The following is a 19,534-nucleotide window of genomic DNA, read 5'->3' as shown; positions in this document are numbered from 1 at the left end:
TCTGTATGGCTGGTTCTTTCTCATTCAGGTGTCAGACTTCAAAATCACTTCCTTAGCAAGGAAATGCCTCCCTAAAGTTGCCTCCCAGTCTCTACTGTAACACTGTTTTATTTTCATCAGTGCATTTATCACTGCCTATTATCTTTGTTTACTAATTAAGGTTGCTTTTCCTATCCCACTTCAGTGTAAGGTCCACGAGTAACTGGGGATTTGTATCTTCCATGCCTACGACAGTTCCTGGCACATCTTAGGCATTCAACCTGTATTTGTTAAATGAATGAATGAATGAAAAACCCAGGGCCGTCAGACCTCAAAGATAAAGCTCCTGCAGGCTTAGAACTGTTTCCTCTGACTGGTTCTTTAGCTACTAGTTTCTTCGGGTATGTTGTGAGTTCTTACTGCCTCCACGTACAAGGAAGTATGTAAAGATTCTGAACTTCTGAAACCAGACCACATATTCCCTTGCTACCTTTCACCCGAATCTTAGCAAACAATAGTCAATAGTGGAAGGAAGCCTGGGCCAGGCTCTATGCTAGAAGCTGAAGACAGAAAATTTTATAATGCTTAGTAACTTCCCTTGGGAAGGGAGGTTTCGGAAACACATAACCTGACCACGTTTCTAGATTTTACGTTGGTTTCAACCTCTCTAACCCTTGCCTTTCTTTCGGAACCTCTCTGAGCCCCAGACGACACAACAGGATTGCGTCATCTCACTCCCACCCACGGCACCCTGCGACCCGCTCCTGGACCCGCCCCCAGCGGAAGCGTCCTGCCCTTAGCCCCGCCCCCAGCCGCTCTAAGCCCCAGGGGCGGGGCCTGCAGCGTCCACTCGTCCACTCGTGTTCTCCCGCGCGACGTAGTGGTAGTGACGTAACAGTCGCGCACGGACCTTCGCTGCGGCTCTGCGGACAGACTTCCCTTCGCCGCGGCTCTGCGGACAGACTTCCCTTCGCCGCGGCGCGAGCTCCTGGCGTTGCGGTGCAGCGGCGCGCGGACAGCCTTCCGCAGTAGGGTTCCGGCCCTCTGGCGCCGGGCAGACGCCCGCTCCCTTCACCCAGAGCCATGGCCGCAGCGAGTGGGCCGGAAGCTACTGGACGCTGCCCCCTTCTCAGCCTTCTTTTGCTTCTGCTCATCGCCGGCCCTGCTCTCGGCTGGAAAGACCCTGGTGAGCGCTGTCGTCACCTGCCCCTTTCTGTCGCGTACACCCAGCGCTCAGAGGCCCAGCGGGCGACATTTCCGTTCGCCTCCGCTTGGGCCTTTCAGCCCTGATTCTCATTAACATCTTCTTCCCTATTCATCTGCGTCCTGCCTGTCCCCTTTGCTCTTCCCAGAGGTCCTGCGGGACAAGTGGGGACTGTTGGGGAGTCCACGGGGCGGGACGACTCTGTATTCTTACGTTCCCCTATTTCCCTTCCCTGGACTCCCGAATTTGTCTGCCGCCTTTCTGGGACTAGAGTCCTCATCCCTAACATCACCTGCTCCTCTTGCTTTGTTGTCATGTCTGATGTCATCTTCGCTGCCTGTTGCCATGGCTGCCTGTTGCTATGGCGGACAGTTGCCACAGCACCCGCAGTCTGTGAGTCGCACTTAGTGGACAGGGATGGAAACCTTGCAGGTAGGTTAGCAGAGTCGTGGACTGCACTACTTACGTGAGCAGAACCCATGCTGCTTATTCTGACCGCTACAGTGAGTTTCATCTCGTTACGTCAGCTTTTCTTGTTGTTTCTCACCGCACACTAGAATTTTAACAACATTTTATTATTATTTTTTGTATGCGATGGTACATGATAAATGATTTCTGGAGAAAAGATTTTTTTTTTATTACTATGTTATTAGAATTTTCTAAAGAATTTTTAGGGGATAAACAATATTCTCTGTAATTACTATATGTATGTATACACAAACATACAGGTTTCCATTTAATGATGCATGTTGTTAAACTGGAATGATGTAAGAAATGACTTTTAAATAGTTAAAACATTTTTTATTGGGAGGATGAAGATGTTAAGGCATGAAAAGCATCAACATTGCGTTTATGACTTGGGTGATAGGAAATGCCCATGTTTCTTAAGCAACAGGTTTACTTCTGTAATATCCTATTTTATTCCTAACTGCTGAAATGAAAGAGAAGGTGCTGTTTGCAAATACTTGACTTAGAGTAACTGATTTGATGTGGATGTTTTATTAGTAATAAAAGCCAAGTTGGATTTACATGTCCATTTATTTATGTATTCCTAGAAAGTTGTATCTAAAGAGGACACTTTGATCAGAATTAAAATTTAAAAACTGGATTGAAACATTAGTTGAACCATCAATTCTTTTCTTTCTTTCTTTCTTTCTTTCTTTTGAAAACTTACTTGAGAAACTTTCTGTGCTCTGGTGATCCCATGTGCAGGGGGAGGAGCAGAGGGAGAGAGAGAGGGAGAGAATCTTAAGCTGACTGCTGCTGCACTGGGAGCCCAACCTGAGGCTCTGTCCCACCACTATGACATCATGACCTGAGCTGAAATCGAGAGTCCTACACTTAAACAGCTGAGCGACCCAGGCGCCCAGAACCCTCAATTCTTAATTTAAAAAAAAAAAAAAAAGTTTACAGATGAAGAGTCAGGGGAATTTAAAAAAAAGGAACCAAATCTAAATGAATGGTGAACTGCTTCTTGCTAATCTTAGTCTATCTACTCTATAAACTATTGTTCTGGAACAAAAAGCACCAAAGTATTTTGCATAGCAAACACAATTGATTTTTATAAATTTTACTTTATCTTTTTTTTTTTTTTAAAGATTTTATTTATTTATTTGACAGAGAGAAATCACAAGTACGCTGAGAGGCAGGCAGAGAGAGAGAGAGAGAGAGAAGGAAGCAGGCTCCCTGCTGAGCAGAGAGCCCGAGGCAGGACTCGATCCCAGGACTCTGAGATCATGACCTGAGCCGAAGGCAGCGGCTTAACCCACTGAGCCACCCAGGCGCCCTCTACTTTATCTTATATTTACTTTGAGGAACTGTTCTATGAAAGTATTTTATTGGTTTAGGTTTTATCAAGCCTTATAATAAAACAATAATCATTCCCTATTTTTTTTTTTTTTTTGAAACTTTGGATACACTTACTTTGTCTTTAACATAGAGTGATAATTTGTCTGGAAAAAGTTTGGTACCAGTTCTAAAGAGATTATCTGACTTTTTAAAATTCTTTATGGAATTGTTTTATATTTAAGTCACTTTTCTGGGTGTTGGGAATATAACTGAACAAAAGTAAGCATCTTGCCTCCACAGAGTTTATATATATTAAAGAGAAATAGACAAGACACAAATTGGTAAGTAGCACGTCATCGGGAAAAGTGGTATGGGCAGTGATAACACAGGGGAAGGAAGACAGGGTATACAGGCAGAAGCTGGACTGTCAAAATATACATTGGAAAGGGAAGAAATCACATTTGATCAGAAACCTGAGGGGAGACAAGGGATAAGTGATCTGCTGTGACTTGTATTTTAGAGGCGCCCTCTGTCCTCTCTGTGGAGAACAGACTGTAGGAGGTCCAGGGAAGCAGGGAGGCCAGTGAATGAGTTCTCAGAAATTTTAGGCCTTCAGCCCACATAGAATTAAGTTTTTAGATTGGTGTAGATGGATTTTCTTCTAGCTGTATAGTTAATTATGTTGGTGTCATTTATTAAAGAAGGCACTCTTTTTTTTTTTTTCTGAATTAAAAAAAGTCTTTGTCTTTTTTAAGGTGTCTTTTTTTTTTTTTTTTTTTACTTATTTGAGAGGGAGTGCATGTGCACACACACACACGTGTGCACATACACACACGAGCACTGGGAGGGGCAGAGGGAGAGGAAGAGAGAGAATCTCAAGCTGACTCCAGCTGAGCCTGGAGCCCCAGTTGGAGCCCAGTGTGGGGCTTGATGCCATCACCTAAGAGATCATGACCCGAGCTGAAATTAAGAGTTGGACGCTCATCTGATGGAGCCACTCAGGTGCCCCAGAAAGTCCACTTTATCTTCTGTTGTATTTTCACATATAGTTGGATTTATTTCTGGCTTTCTTTTGTTTCATAGCTCCTTGCCTATTTTTTTTTAATTAAAAAAAATTAAATTCAAGTTAGTTAACATATAGTATATTATTAGTTTCAGGAGTAGAATTTAGTGGTTCATCAGTTGCATATAACATCCAGTGCTCATTACATCAAATGACCTTCTTAATGCCCATCACCCAGGTACCCCATCCCCCCTTTTGCCTATTTCTGTTCTAATTCCATACTGTCTTCACTATATTTTATGGTAAGTTTTATTGTCTGGTAAAGCAATTCTTTTTCAAAAAATTTTTGGCTCCTTATAGACATTAGTTTTCCCACAGGACCTTTAACATAATTTCTTCCTGGTTCTAAAAATCCTAGTTTGGTTCCTGGTGGGAAATGCATTATATTTATTTAGGTTTTATTATGTATGTATTTTTAAAATATAGATCACTATGATCCTAAGTTTATTTCCAGGTGTTTTATGTATGTTTTCATGTTATTTGAGACAGGCTATTTTCATTTTTAATTGGTTATTACGGGTATAGAAAAAAATCTGTTGACCTTTGGTAATTTATAGAATATCTAGCTGTTTTATCAAATTCTCTTATTATACCATGGTTGTCTTTTGGGAAGTTCTCTTGGATTTTGTAGGTCCAGAAACTCTAAATGAAATGTTGTTTCTTCTGTTTGTACCAAGTGCTACAGATATTACTGGCGGATTACTCAGAAGCCATTGTCTAACTTCTTCTCCTTGTCTGCCTCTGTGTAGATACTGGGAATGCCAAATACTCATTTTACTAGAATTACTGGATCATAAGTCATTCCAGTCAATCTACCAGAGGAATTCTGGGAAAGATATTTTAAATTTTTATTTATCTTTATATATTCCTGTTTTCTTTCAACTCTGTGTTTAAGGTTGAAATATGGCAATGTAATTTTAGGCATCATGACAGACCATCATTAAATCCTTCAACATGCCCCTCCCCTTAAAAAAGAACTTTCCCCACAAGATAAAAATAATGTTACCCCTGATAAAATGTATCTAAATTTCTTAATATCAACTAATTATCCATTCCATATTCAGATATCACAATTCTCCCTGAAATGTCTACACTAGTTAGTTCAAAACCAGACCCAGTCCGGGTCTGTGCATCCCATCTGATTGTATTCTCCCTTAAGTCTTCTTAAACGTGGATCAAACAGAGACACATGGCTGGCTTTGTCTGTTGGGCATCTGCGTTCAGCTTGGGTCATGAGCCTGGGGTCCCGGGATCTAGTCCCTCATTGGGCTCCCCATTCAGTAGGGAGTCTGCTTCTCCCAATGCCTGTGCCACTGCTTGTGCACTCTTTCTCTCTGACAAATAAATGAATAAAATATTTAGAAAATATATAGAACAAACAGTCCTTCTTTATATGCTGCTGCTTTGCTGAAAGGATTGGGCCAGTTGTCCTTAAGAGTATCCTACCTTCTAGATTCTGTTTTCTCATGGTGTTTTAGCTTGCTTTTTTTCTTCCCTGTTTTTCTCATAGACTGGATGTTAAATCCAAAGGATTGATAAAATTCATATTAAATACTTTTGAGGGTTACATCATAGTAGATGGTATAATACCAATTTGTTCTACCATTATTTTATTTTATTTTTTTAAAGATTTTATTTATTTATTTGACAGAGAGAAATCACAAGTAGTCGGAGAGGCAGGCAGAGAGAGAGAGAGGGAAGCAGGCTCCCCGCTGAGCAGAGAGCCTGATGCGGGACTCGATCCCAGGACCCTGAGACCATGACCTGAACCAAAGGCAGCGGCTTAACCTACTGAGCCACCCAGGCGCCCTGTTCTACCATTATTGATGCTAAGATTAACTAGTAGATTAAAAGTGGTTTTATAAACCTTATAAAATAATATTTTTCCAGAAAGCACTCTGTGTAATGTTACTTGGCACCATGCCAATATCCAGTCTCTTAATGATTTTAAAACTAATAAATCCTTGTCTGAATCAGTGTCTTTGGCCATTATAAAATTATATTTTTTTCTAATTCTGTCATTTCTTCTACATTTATTAGCTGTCATTCTTCAATAAAGTTGAGATTTCCATCCTGAGGCTATTACGGATTAGAGTTCCTGGTAGAAAATCAGAATAAAAATTTAATTTTTAATCTTTAATTACCAATTTTCAGAGTAAGGAGGTAGGTAGCAACTTTTAGTGACAAATGAGTTTTTGGCATTCTCTGGGAGTATCATTATAGACTCTAGATTTTCATAGGTTAACATAATTTGATCAATTACAGTCTTTATCTTGCTGGTCACTCTTTTTCTTTTGGTGTCTTAGGACGAATTCTCCATACCAGGATCATAAATATTCAGTTGTACTTTCTTGTGGTATTTTTTTATTTGTTGTACATTTTATGGTAAGTTTTTAGCTGTCATGGATTAATTTTTGTACATGGTATATGATGATCAATTTTTCTAATCTTCTGCCAATATTATACTGTTTATGCTACTATAGGTTTAATAATATATTTTGATATATGTAGTCCAACTTTAATTTCTTTGTTGTTACTGGTTTTCGGCTGCCTTTTCATTTTGATTTTATATATTAGTATATTTTTTATGTTCTGTTTCTAGTTTTATTGCATTTAGGGGAGAATGCGCTGATAAATCTAAGCTTAGTTTCATTTATTAAGTTCTTTTTTTGGTAAGAAAGTATAAATATGATCTGTATCTGCTGATATGAGGGCATGTCCACAATGTATAATTAAGTGGAGAAACCATATGAAGAATAATGTAGATTGTATATTTCAGTTTTTTATAACAATAAACTAAAAAAATCTGAAACAAGTCCTGAATCTGTGTCTGGATAGCAAGAAAAAGGTTCTTACCAGGTTGTTAATTTGGGTTATCACAGAAATGTGAAATTGGAGGAAGAGTGGGTTTCACTATTAAACAAAATTATGAAATATATATAGATGAATAAATAAAACATACATGAATAGTTTAAAGAAGAATGGAACAAATATCATTGTAGCCCCATTCATTTAAGAGAAGGAACTTTAGAAGAATTCTGCCTGTTCCTTTCTAAGCACATTTCCTTTCCCAGAGGTAGCTACTTAACTGATTTTTGAATGAAAAATTTTTTTAGTCCAGTTTTTTAACCCATGTATATGGTAAAACACTAAAAATTTTTGAAAAACTGACTAGCTGTTTTCTTAGTAGTGTAAAAAAAAGTCTCTGGCTTCAAGTTTCCTGAGATTTTAAGTGCCCCTTCTGGGGAAATGACTGGGGAAAGACAGGAAAATAGGACTCACTGTAATTAGGGCATCTGTTGAAAGCTCTAGGGGTCCAGTATTGAAATCCGGCAGAAACATGGTCAGAGAGAGTAGGTTGCTCTTTATCTTTTGCTTCTAAGGTGGGTAGGGTCTCTCTGTTGCACTCAGGAATAGGTTAAAGCCAGAATGCTTCTGTGGGGGTGACATGAGTGTCCTCAGCTAACCCAGGTAGCAGGACATGGGGGAAAGAGGAGGAAAGTTCATGAGCTCAAGGTCAAGACAGACCAAATACAGCTAAAAAGCAAAGCCAGGTTCACCTGGACATTCTTTCCTTATGTTTAAAAAAGATGGTATGGTAGCAGCAGGGAATTTCGCTGGTAGCCCTTTTGAGCAGTACTCTTGCAGTGTGGACTTGTTACCCTCTGCCTGACACAAGGCTGCATCCTGCTGTCTTCACTTAAAGTTCTCGGGATTCCCTTTGTCCCTCTGTATGCTACTACTCTTTCTTTAGACCTCTGGGTTTTATGTCTTTCTCTTTGCTTTGTTTTTTTCTCTTGGTGGCAAATTTCCTTCATTATGTTACTGATAATGGATACCTGGGATGTAAGTATTTTGAAACCTTTCAGATGTCTGAAAAATCTACTGTCTTGCCTTGAGTGACAATCTAGAATTCTACACCCACTTACTGTGAAAGTATTTCCTATGACAAGCGTGTTATTAAGATGACTTTCTGTGTTTGACAATATATTTACTACCTGTTCATCTGTGTTCCTCTTGTTTTAGACAGAATATTGTTGCGGGACGTCAAAGCTCTTACCCTCCACCATGACCGCTATACCACCTCTCGCAGGCTGGATCCAATCCCGCAACTGAAATGTGTTGGAGGCACAGCTGGATGTGATTCTTATACCCCAAAAGTCATACAGTGTCAGAACAAAGGTTGGGATGGGTATGATGTACAGGTAATACTCGTTATGTTGATGACAGTTTAACTGGGATTTTTAATCAATGAAGTGTTCCTTGGGATATTATTCAGTATTTGGGGGTAAGACATATAGAAAAACTCAAGTTAAATATGTAAATATAAACCAGTTATTCATTTTCTGAAAGAACATCCTCCAAAAGAAATGAACTAATTTTAAAGCCTGGAAACATTCATTGTAATTTTCTAATAAGACATTAGTAAATTTTCAAAACTTTGTAAACTTGGAGGTTAGGGATAGAGGCTCTCTGCTGATTATCATTTTACTGTCATTCCTCAAAGAATACCAGCCTACCCTAACATGTTAAATAATGTTAATGATCAGGAATTGTAGGCTGTTAGGAATGTAAAATGGTGCAGCTGCTTTGGAAAACTGCCTGGCAGTTCCTCAGAAGGTTAAACATAGTGTTCCTATATGCCCCAGTCATTCCATTAGTAGGTATATACCCAAAAGAATGAAAAGTATATGTCACACAAAAATTTGTACATAAATGGTTGTAGCTGCATTATTTATAATAGCCAAATGTCCATTATTGATGAATGAATAAATAAAATGTGGTATATTCACACAGTGGAATATTCTGCCATATAGAAGAATGAAGAACAGATACATCCTCAACATGTGTGAAAACATGCTAAGTCAGAGAAACCAGTCACATATTGTATGATTGCCTTTATATGAAATGTCCGGGATAGGGAAATCCGTAAAGACAGACTGGTAGTTGCCCAGGGTTGGGAGATTTGGGAGGAAGTGAGTGACTGCTAATGGATGTGAGAATTCTTTTTGGGGTGATGAAAATATGCTAAAATTGATGGTGGTGATGGTTGCACAACTGTGAATATACTAAAAACCATCGAAATGGGTGGAATGTATGATAGGTGAATCATATTTCAATAAAGCTGTCATAAAAAATGAAATAGCATATCTGAAATTTGGGAGAGGAAGATAATTGACCAAAAACTTCACAGAAACACAGAAGAACAAATCAGATCTCTTTTAGCTTGTGTCTCTTTAAATGCTGTTAAAGAAACATATTACCTATTTTGCTCAAAATATAGTTATGGAATTTAAACTAAACTGGGACTTTTTTTTTTTTTTAAGGCAAGTATAACTGTCCGCATTTATGGAGAGAAATAGACACAGGAATGTTAAGAAACTTGCTCACCTTTCATAGATAATAGATAGCAAATTTGGATCTGTGTGTGTGTTTTTTTTTTTTTAAAGATTTTATTTATTTGTTTGCCAGAGACAGAGGAGAGGGAGCGAGCGAGCACAGGCAGACAAAGAGGCAGGCAGAGGCAGAGGGAGAAGCAGGCTCCCTGCCGAGCAAGGAGCCCGTTGTGGGACTCGATCCCAGGACGCTGGGATCATGACCTGAGCCGAAGGCAGCTGCTTAACCAACTGAGCCACCCAGGCGTCCCTCTGTGTTCTTTTTCTTAAAAAAATTTTTAATTTTTAATTTTTTAAATTTCAGTGTACCAGAATTCATTGTTTATGCACTACACCCATTGCTCTATGCAATATGTGCCCTCCACCCAACTTCCTACCCCTCACCCCTTCAAAACCCTCAGATTGTTTGGGGAGATGAACCATGAGAGACTTTGGACTCTGATAAACTGGGACTTTTTTATTTTTGTTTTTTTATTTTATTTATTTATTTATTTTTTTAAAGATTTTATTTATTTATTTGACAGAGAGAAATCACAAGTAGGCAGAGAGGCAGGCAGAGAGAGAGAGAGAGGAGGAAGCAGGCTCCCTGCTGAGCAGAGAGCCCGATGCGGGACTCGATCCCAGGACCCTGAGATCATGACCTGAGCCGAAGGCAGCGGCTTAACCACTGAGCCACCCAGGCGCTCAAACTGGGACTTTTTTAAAGAAAGATTTTATTTATTTGAGAGAGTGAGAGAGAGCATGAGCAGGTGGGGGTAGTAGACTTTTTATTTAAGGTGGAAATTTTTTTTTTTTTAAAGATTTTATTTATTTATTTGACAGAGAGAAATCACAAGTAGACGGAGAGGCAGGCAGAGAGAGAGAGGGAAGCAGGCTCCTTGCTGAGCAGAGAGCCTGATGCGGGACTCGATCCCAGGACCCTGAGATCATGACCTGAGCCGAAGGCAGCGGTTTAATCCACTGAGCCACCCAGGCGCCCCCTAAGGTGGAAATTTTTGAGGCTAGCATGAACTTTTTGCATTTTCCTAAATAGCTCAAAAATTTTTTAAGAGATGGGATGCCTGGCTGGCTCAGTTGGTGGAACATGTGATTACTGATCTTTGGTTTTTGAGTTCAGGCCCCGGGCTGGGTGTAGAGATTACTTAAAAAAAATTCTTTTAAGAGAATTGCTTATAGGATTGGGCTTTGGAAAGTTGGTCCATAGTATTGTAACATTTGTGCAGAAAGTTTTTCTCAGAAAGTTGTGGACTATCTCTGATGCTCTATGTAGTTACCAGATACTCCTATATGATGCTGTCTTTTGAGCCTTAACTTAAAAAAAAAAACACTCTATTTTTATTATTTATTTATTTATTTAAAGTATTTTGTTTATTTATTTGTCAGAGGGAGAGCACAAGCACAGGAAGGGCAGAGACAGAAGGAGAAGCAGGCTCCCTGCTGAGCAGGGAGCCCACTGCGGGACTCAATCCCAGGGCCCCGGGATTATGACCTGAATTGAAGGCAGATGCTTAACCAACTGAGCTACCCAGGTGTCCCTATTATTTATTTATTTTTGAAAGATATATTTTAGAGAGAGATAGAGTGAGCACACGGGGTCATGGGGGTGGGCGGTAGGGCAGAGAGAGAGAGTCTTAAGCAGACTCCGTGCTGAGTGCAGAGCCTGTGGTGGGGCTCCGTCTCACCAGCCGGAGATCACGACCTGAGGTGAAAGCAAGAGTTGGTCGCTTTACTGATTGCACCACCTCAGTGTCCCCAAAACCTCTATTTTTAAAACATCTTGAACAACAGTGGGAAAAAGTTGACATTTAAAAATTTTGTTTAACATTTACGATTGAGGGATATTTAATATGTACAAAAGAATTACTTACATGTATATGTAAGGAATAAGGAATAGTAATAAAACACTCAGGTACCTAGTACCTAGCTTCAAGGTCCCTAGGTTACCTTCCCCCCAACAGAGAAATACTCATTGTTTTGAAGTTTGTTTATTACCCCTGACTTCATTTTGCAGTTTTATGACAGCTCTATAGCCCAAATAGTCCATATTAAATGAAAAAAAATTTTGATTCTAATGACCTATTTCTGTTTTTCTTCACAGTGGGAATGTAAGACTGATTTAGATATTGCATATAAATTTGGAAAAACTGTGGTGAGCTGTGAAGGCTATGAATCCTCTGAAGACCAGTATGTACTAAGAGGTTCCTGTGGCTTGGAGTATAACTTAGATTACACAGAACTTGGCCTGAAGAAATTGAGGGAGTCTGGAAAAAACCATGGCTTTAGCTCTTTCTCTGATTATTACAACAAACTGTACTCCCCGGACTCTAGTGGCATCAGTGGATTGATTACCATCGTAGTACTACTTGCTATTGCTTTTGGAGTTTATAAAGTGTTCCTTAGTGATGGTCAGGATTCTCCTCCGCCATATTCTGAGTATCCTCCAAATTCCCATCGTTACCAGAGATTCACCAACTCAGCAGGACCCCCTCCTGCAGGCTTTAAGTCGGAATTCACAGGTATGTTTCCCTAATGGCATTAAGTAGGGTATGTGCCAGGTAGTGAATCTTGTGCTGGTTTCTGAAATAGAAAGTGGTCAGATTGGGAAACCAGAGCAGATTTGTCTTCTCATCTTATATTTTACTTTTTCAACTTCTTTACCTCTTATTCTTTGTAAGGGTAATTTTGATGATTAATTTAAGGTGGCATGATTAAATTATAAATCATCTTAATCAGAAAAACTTGATCAGGTTTGGTAATAAGCATTTACCTTGAACTGTCTCATACCATATATAAAATTTATTCATTAAATATAGATCTCAGGATAAAAGGTAAAATAGGTTTCCAGAAAACATAGGGAAATGTGTCATGATCATGCAATAGGTAAAAATTTCTTAGAATATAAAAAGTTAAAGAAAGGATGGATAAATTTGACTTTATTTAAATTAAGAATGTTTAGCCATCAAAAGACCGCATTAACAGAGTGGAAAGGCAAGCCACAGACTGGGAGAAAATATTTGTAAAATGTTATTTTCAACATAGGGTGTGTATCTAGAATATGTATATGTGCTGCCCAAGCAAGGCCTAGACTATGTAAAGAATTCACCCACAAATCTGAGGGAAGACACACAACCCAGTTTTTAAAATGGACACAGACTTGAAAGCAATTTTATAATAGAAGATACCCTGATGTCCAGTAACAATTTGAAAATGTACCTGGCCGCATTAGTTTTCAGGAAATTGCATATTAAAACCATGCTGAGTTCGTTATTAACCACTGTATGTATAACCACCATAATGGCTAACATTGAAAAGGGAGAGTAAAGGGGTGCCTGGGTGGCTCTACAGGGGTGCCTGGGTGGCTCAGTCGTTAAGTGTCTGCCTTCAGCTCGTCATGATCCCAGGGTCCTGGGATTAAGCCCTGCATCGGGCTCTCTACTCAGTGGGAAGCCTGCTGCTCCCTCTCCCACTTCCCTGCTTGTGTTCCCTCTCTAGCTGTGTCTCTGTCTGTCAAATAAATAAATAAAATATTTAAAGAAAAAAAAAAAAAGGAGAGTACCTAGAAAAGGTAATGATGTAGTCAACTGCAACTTGATGGTAGGAATAAAAAATGTTTGGAAAACTGTCACTGCCTCCCCATGACCCAGCAGTTTCATTCCTCAATACATACCTAAGAGAAATACATGCATTTATACACAAAAAGAAATGCACAGAATATTTTTAGCGTTTTATTTGTAACAGTAAAAAACTGGAAACAGAATGTACATAAACATAAGAATGTGACAAATTGTGGTTTTTTTTTCACACAATGTAATACTATAGATCAGTTCAAAAAAACAAAACCAAAAACTGATATAATGCAATAATGGGGATTGACTCTCACTGACACATGAGGTGCCAGTGGACGTGGCAGAGTACCTGTTGTATGATTAGGTTCATGCAAAGTTCAGGAATGCGTAAAACTAAAGTAGTATAGCGAGAGAAGTCAGGGTAATGCTTATCTCTGATGTGGGTGGGTATCTACTGGGAGTCGTCATGAGGGAGTGTTGTGGGGGCTAGAAGTGTTTTATTGATGTGCAAATGGGTACCTGTGTACACATTTTTATGTTGTTTATGTGAGATTAGCATGCTTTCCTTTATGTGTGCTGTACATCAACTAAAAAATATTTCCTTCTGTGGGTGCCTGGGTGGCTCAGTTGGTTAAGCGACTGCCTTCAGCTCAGGTCATGATCCTGGAGTTCCGGGATCAAATCCTGCATCAGGTCCCAGCTCCATGGGGAGTCTGCTTCTCCCTCTGACCTTCTCCTCTCTCATTGTCTTTCTCTCAAATAAATAAAATATTTTTAAAAAATTCCCTCTGAGTGGAAGATACTTTTTTGGTCTCTAAGATCTGACTTCCCAATTGATAGGAATATCTGGCTGCTGCTTCCACTTGGATTCCTCCGTTACACACAAGTGCAGCTGTCACCTGAAGCCCTTACAGATGTTCATAGTCCATAGGAAGGAGCTCCCAATGAGGTCATCTGCCGGTAGCTGATCCTCCTCCGAGCAAATGTGACTTTATAGGAGGGAATTGCCTCCCTTCAAAAATAAATCCCTTTTTTCATGTCTGTGGGAAAGGTGCTCCTTAGTTATAAATCAGTATTTTATGAATACACTTTTTAAAAAAAGATTTATTTCAGAAAGAGAGCATGCTCATCTGTGCATGTGGGGGGAGAGAGGTAGAGGGAGAGAGAGAGGGAACTTCAAGTAGACTCTCTGCTGAACGGGGAGCCTGATGTGGGGTTTAATCCTGCAACGCCGAGATCATGACCTGAGCTGAAATCAAGAGTCGGACACTCATCCAACTGAGCCACCCAGGTGTCCCCCTGCCCCACTTTTTTTTAGTATAAACGCCGAAGTATTAGTACTAAATAGAACAGATGAAACAATTGAAATGGCATGTTAATTTTGGTTTTGTGGGCTATGTTTTAAGTGAGGATACATAATAAATCATTTTTATTTCTAGGACCGCATGGTGCAGCTTCTGGTTTCAGCAGTGCTTTCACAGGACAGCAAGGATATGACAATTCAGGACCAGGGTTCTGGACTGGCTTGGGAACTGGAGGAATATTAGGATATTTGTTTGGCAGCAATAGGTAGGCTTTGATCTCACTTGCCTTTTAATTCCACTTTTCTTTAGAGCTTCTTTGTTTGGTTTGCAATTTGACTGGATTTGGTTTTGTTAAGGAAAATAAATTATGGTGACATTACCCTATTAAATCAGATTCTCTGCTATATGGGCTTCCATTAATATTGTATATGTTGTTTTCTTTCATTGTGTTTCTTCTTCCAGTGTCATCCTTACAGAGATCATGAGATAGGAAAAAGACTGTTCATTTAACACCTGAGAAAATGAGAAGACAGGAAAGAACATGGCAGTTGAGGAATAGTTAGCAGTCTGGTTTAGTGGGAGAATGATAGAGAAGCAAGGCTGAAAAGGGCTTGGTACCAGATTTTGGGATGCCTTCATGTTATTGGTAGTTTAATTTTAGATTTTATCTGAGTGTGAATTCTGGAAGAAAGAGTCTCTTCTTCCTGTCACTCTGTCCCTCCCTGGCCGTGATTATACAAGAGCAGAAATACAAAATAGTATTTATTTCATGTCATACCAGAGCACTGAGGAAAAACGCTTGATAAAGGTATTGTTTTCTGAGAGTATAGGAATTGGAGGATATTTAAAAGTCACAAGAAAAGTGCCTGATATGCTTTTATATCTTAATAGAGCAGCAACACCCTTCTCAGACTCGTGGTACTACCCGTCTCCTTCGTACTCCAGCACATGGAACAGCCGTGCGTACTCACCCCTTCGTGGAGCCTCAGGTAGCTATTCGGCATATTCAAGCTCAGAGACAAGAACCAGAACAGCATCAGGTAAGACTGAAAACAGAGAAGTTCCTATTATGTAGCAGTGAAGAACAGAAATAGTTTTGGAGCTTAAGAAGATAGTTATTTACTATATATTAGCAGTCATTATTTTATTTGTCATACTCATCAGAAATATTAATAGCATAATTAACATTAAAATATAGTTCAGAATCATTCTTTCCTCTTACTTCTAAACATTCTTTAAATATCAGACAGGGATTTGGGTTAGACTTACCTCCACCACTAACCAGGGTTTTACCTTAAATCTTCCTGAACATTGGTTTCCACATTGTGTTTAATTCTGTGACCTCTAAGCTGCTTTTAAGCTTATCTAAAATGGAATTTTCTAGGTGGAAGTTTGAACTCTTAAAATTCAGCAAAACTCAATAACTCAGTAACTACCTCTACTTTAAATAATTGTCAAAAATATGGTGGTCATGTTTATGGCTATTGTTAAGAGGAAATTTTGTAAAAAGTAAAGATATAATATATAAAAAATTAGAAAGTAACTTTGTTTTTAAATATCCAGCTAATTAGCAGAGGTTAGGGAAACGTGAGTAATGAAGTAGTAATAGATTGCTGTGAGTTGGATTCATCTTTCACCAGGGGGAGTTATGGAACAGAGACTAATTCTTGATATTGATAGAAGACTTGTATAAATATGTTTTGAAGTGTAAGAGTGAATTTCTTACAGTACTGGTGTGAATATAAATTGACACAATCACTTTGAAAGAGTGTTTGGTATTACCAACTAAAATAAAGTATAAACTCAAGACCCAGCAGTTTCCCTCTCAGATATATAGCAGCAGAAATGCATACACTTGTGTACTGCAAGATAAGTCTGAGAACGTTCATGGCATCTTTATTCCTAATAGCCTGCAACTGGAAAAACACCTGTATCCAGCAGCAGTAAGTGAGATGAATAAATTGAGTTATGGCCATACAGTGGAAAGCTGTGCAACACGGAGGGAGAATAAACCACTGTATGCAATAACATGGGTAGATCGACCAAATATAAAAAGAAAAGAAAGAAGCCAGACACAAAGGAATAGATATAAATATGATTACAACATTCTTATTTTATAAATATATATGTTTAAAAACTAGCAAAGCTAACCTATGGTGTTAGGTGTAAGGTAGTGGTTACTTTTTGAGAGGAAAAGGCGTGGTAGTGATTGGGAGGATATATAAAAATAGAGCCATGTAGGACACAGCACAAGAAGAAAACTCAGTGGAAACAAAAATTGTAAAAAAAAAAAAAAAAATACCACCCATAAATATCAGCAGAAATCTTTGGGACTTACATGAAAAAAATTAATAAACATTACCAAATAACCTAAAGGAAAACCTGAAAAAAAATTGAGTTTTCAAATGGGAACACTTGTCATCTTGTAAACTGTTAGTGCGTTTGCAAGTGTGTGTGTGTGTATAGTGTAGGGGTCGGGGGAGTTGACTTGACTATGTAACATTTACTGTTGAAAGCCTGAAACTTGCCCCTGCAGGATTTCTGTTGCTGTTGGGATTGTGACAGGTAGCAGGGCATGGCTGGCTCCATTGGCCTCTGCTTTTTGGCTTAGACTTTGACTTTTGTCCATACCACGTTGGCCCCACCATAGAACACGTGTTCTTTGGCTTCCTGACTACAAGTGATTCACAAGCAGCATGTCTGAGTCTAGTCCGCTTAATGGCTGGGTGACCAGGAGGGCTGGTCTTCCTCCCTCCTTCCCTTGTGTCTCTTTATTCATCTGTCACAATAAATGTGTTCCTGTTGTAGTTTTATAAGCAATGCCAGTGCATTTTTAAAAACCAATATAAATTGTACTCTTCTCATTTTAGGATATGGTGGTACCAGAAGACGATAAGAGAGTAGAAAGTTGAAGTCAAACACTGGATGCAAAATCTCTGATTTTTCATCACTTTCTTAGGGGAAAAAAAGCGCTACCTGCTAACGACTGGGGAAGGGGAAGATGTGAAAGTTGTGTGGGTTTTGGTCCTGTATTGCTTTTTTGTGCTCTATTACTTGAGATTAACAGTTGATATATGAGAAAATGCTTCTGTAGAGAATTGTATGTTAGTGTAACATGCAGTTATGTTTTATAGTTTCTGAAAGTGATGATGACTGTGGAAAGCTGAAAAATGTATTGATTTTTTTAAACCTGTGACATCATTAAGAGTGAAGGCTAAATTTATGACCATTAGATACTGAGTACAGAAAATGTCAGTCTTACATGATTTTAGTTAGAGTCATTACCTTATAAAAATGATAATCTATTTGACATTTGCTGTGTGGTGTTTACTGTTCTTCAAACATTTAAACCAAGCTTCCGACTACCAGTTATACTTATCTGTATGTTCTGATCACTTTTGAGCTCAGGAGCTTTGAATCCTTCTGTGGTAGTGGGCTTCAATTAAGTAAGAATGACCTTTTTGGGGAAAAAGTAGAGAATAAGCATCTAGAAGGTTGTCGCGAATGATAGTGCTGACAAAGATGGCTTGAAACCTCCATATTCATTTCTTAAGAAGTAAAGTTTAAATGCTTCAGCAAAGGTTTTTACTAGCAAAAGCATGCAGTTCTCTGTGGGATCTCCAGTGTTGTTGTAGCAATCTGTTTCTATCTTACATTAAAATGACGGGAAAAATAAAAACAAAGAAGAGGTTTCATTGTTATTCTTTCTGCTACCCTTGACGCAAATTGGTGTTACTTTTTTTTTTTTTACCCTTTTTCTCAAAGGAAAAGGGGTTCATGCGGAAGCTCTGTCTCCCTAATTTCCCATGGTAGTCTTGCCTTAGCTACCAGTCCCTCAGTAAATGTTTTCAAAAAAAGTAATTGAGAAATGGTTTGGAAGGAAGCCTCTGCTGAAAAATGGCTTAAAAAAAAAAATTCCCAAATCTCTGAACTGTCAAAGATTGCATCATCTTAGTTAAGCTCTACAACCTGAGAGTCTCATTTTTACCTTTTAGGAATTATTTAAAAACAAACATTTGTTTATTCTTTAAAATGTGATTTGGGGACTAGTTGAAGGAATATTGTGAACACAACTGCCCTTTCCTCCCATCAGTAAACCTTGGTAGAAATCTGAATTTATGTCACAGAGAAAGCAGTTTTTCTTTAAGTACATTGCACTAGGGGCGCCTGGGTGGCTCAGTGGGTTAAAGCCTCTGCCTGGGATCCAGCCCCACATCCGGGCTCTCTGCCTAGCAGGGAGCCTGCTTCCTCTTCTCTCTCTGCCTGCCTCTGCCTACTTGTGATCTCTGTCAAATAAAATAAATAAAATCTTTAAAAAAAAAAAGTACATTGCACTAAATCCTTACTCATTTCTCCTTAGTTAAGGGAGATGGAATAAAAGAAAATGGTGTTTATTTCCTTTCCCCCTATTTGCTTAGTGTTTTGGGTTTTAATTTACTTTCTGCTACCGGAGTTGATAATCTTAAACTGAGTATGTTTTACTTGGAGAGCAGAGTAAAAAAAAAGAAAGTTAATTTAAAACTGCTATAGATTGTGCCAGTGACAGTGATCTGCATATAAAATTTGCTGTTCTTTTTTTTTTAATGAAGTGATTTTTTTTTTCAATTGAAGTATAGTTGCCATACAATGTTAACATTTTTCCAAGTCCGATTTCTGCTTTACACATTATTTCAGGTCATTGGAATTTTAAGAAAATAATGAGTGAATATAGAGTCGACTAAGATTGTGGATTTAGATTACTCTCAGGAGCACTAGGGGTGTTTTCTGAGGCTCTTTCAAAGACTGCCTGGAGGGAAAGGAAGGGAAAGGAACTGGGGGTGTGGGGCTCAAGAACCCCCACCCCCCACTCACCCTCCTTTATTTTGTATGTTTACATTTCCTTGTTGTTTATGGGAGAGATCTGAGATATCACCTTCAAAATCTAAGACTCGGAATGAAAGACAGTACAACTGGGTCTCATTAGTGGGGTGTGGGCCCCCAGTAGGAGATGGCATCAAGGGAAAGCAGGTCCTGAAGTTGGGAGCTTGCTGGGCCTGGTTGCAGGCAGGAAAAGGTGGAAGGAGAGGTGAGGGAGGCTTTAGAGTTTCACTCAGATCGAGGGTTCAGCAGAACTTCAGAAATTAGGATGGGATTGCTGGTAATTTAACCGGTTCGCTGTGTTTCTGTAGTTTGGTGACTGCTTCTCTCCGAAGCTCCTTGATCTCTTGGATTCTGACTCCTGGCTCAGTTTATCT

The 19,534-nt window shown here is 39.1% G+C and overlaps 1 protein-coding gene across 1 annotated transcript; it reads left to right on the top strand.

The window, feature by feature from the left end:
• The first annotated feature begins 783 nt into the window (after positions 1-783).
• Positions 784-18,624, top strand: SARAF (store-operated calcium entry associated regulatory factor). The gene is made up of 6 exons (XM_082715642.1): positions 784-1,165; positions 8,061-8,239; positions 11,529-11,946; positions 14,436-14,565; positions 15,192-15,340; positions 17,171-18,624. The coding sequence occupies exons 1-6, from the start codon at positions 1,063-1,065 to the stop codon at positions 17,194-17,196; spliced, it is 1,005 nt and encodes a 334-aa protein (XP_082571768.1). The 5' UTR covers positions 784-1,062; the 3' UTR covers positions 17,197-18,624.
• Positions 18,625-19,534: the final 910 nt, after the last annotated feature.

Source organism: Mustela nivalis (assembly GCF_964662115.1).
Source record: "Mustela nivalis genome assembly, chromosome: 20".
Taxonomy (NCBI): Eukaryota; Metazoa; Chordata; class Mammalia; order Carnivora; family Mustelidae; genus Mustela; species Mustela nivalis.
Note: the sequence above shows the minus strand (reverse complement) of the source record. Positions and strands in the feature narration are given on the sequence as shown.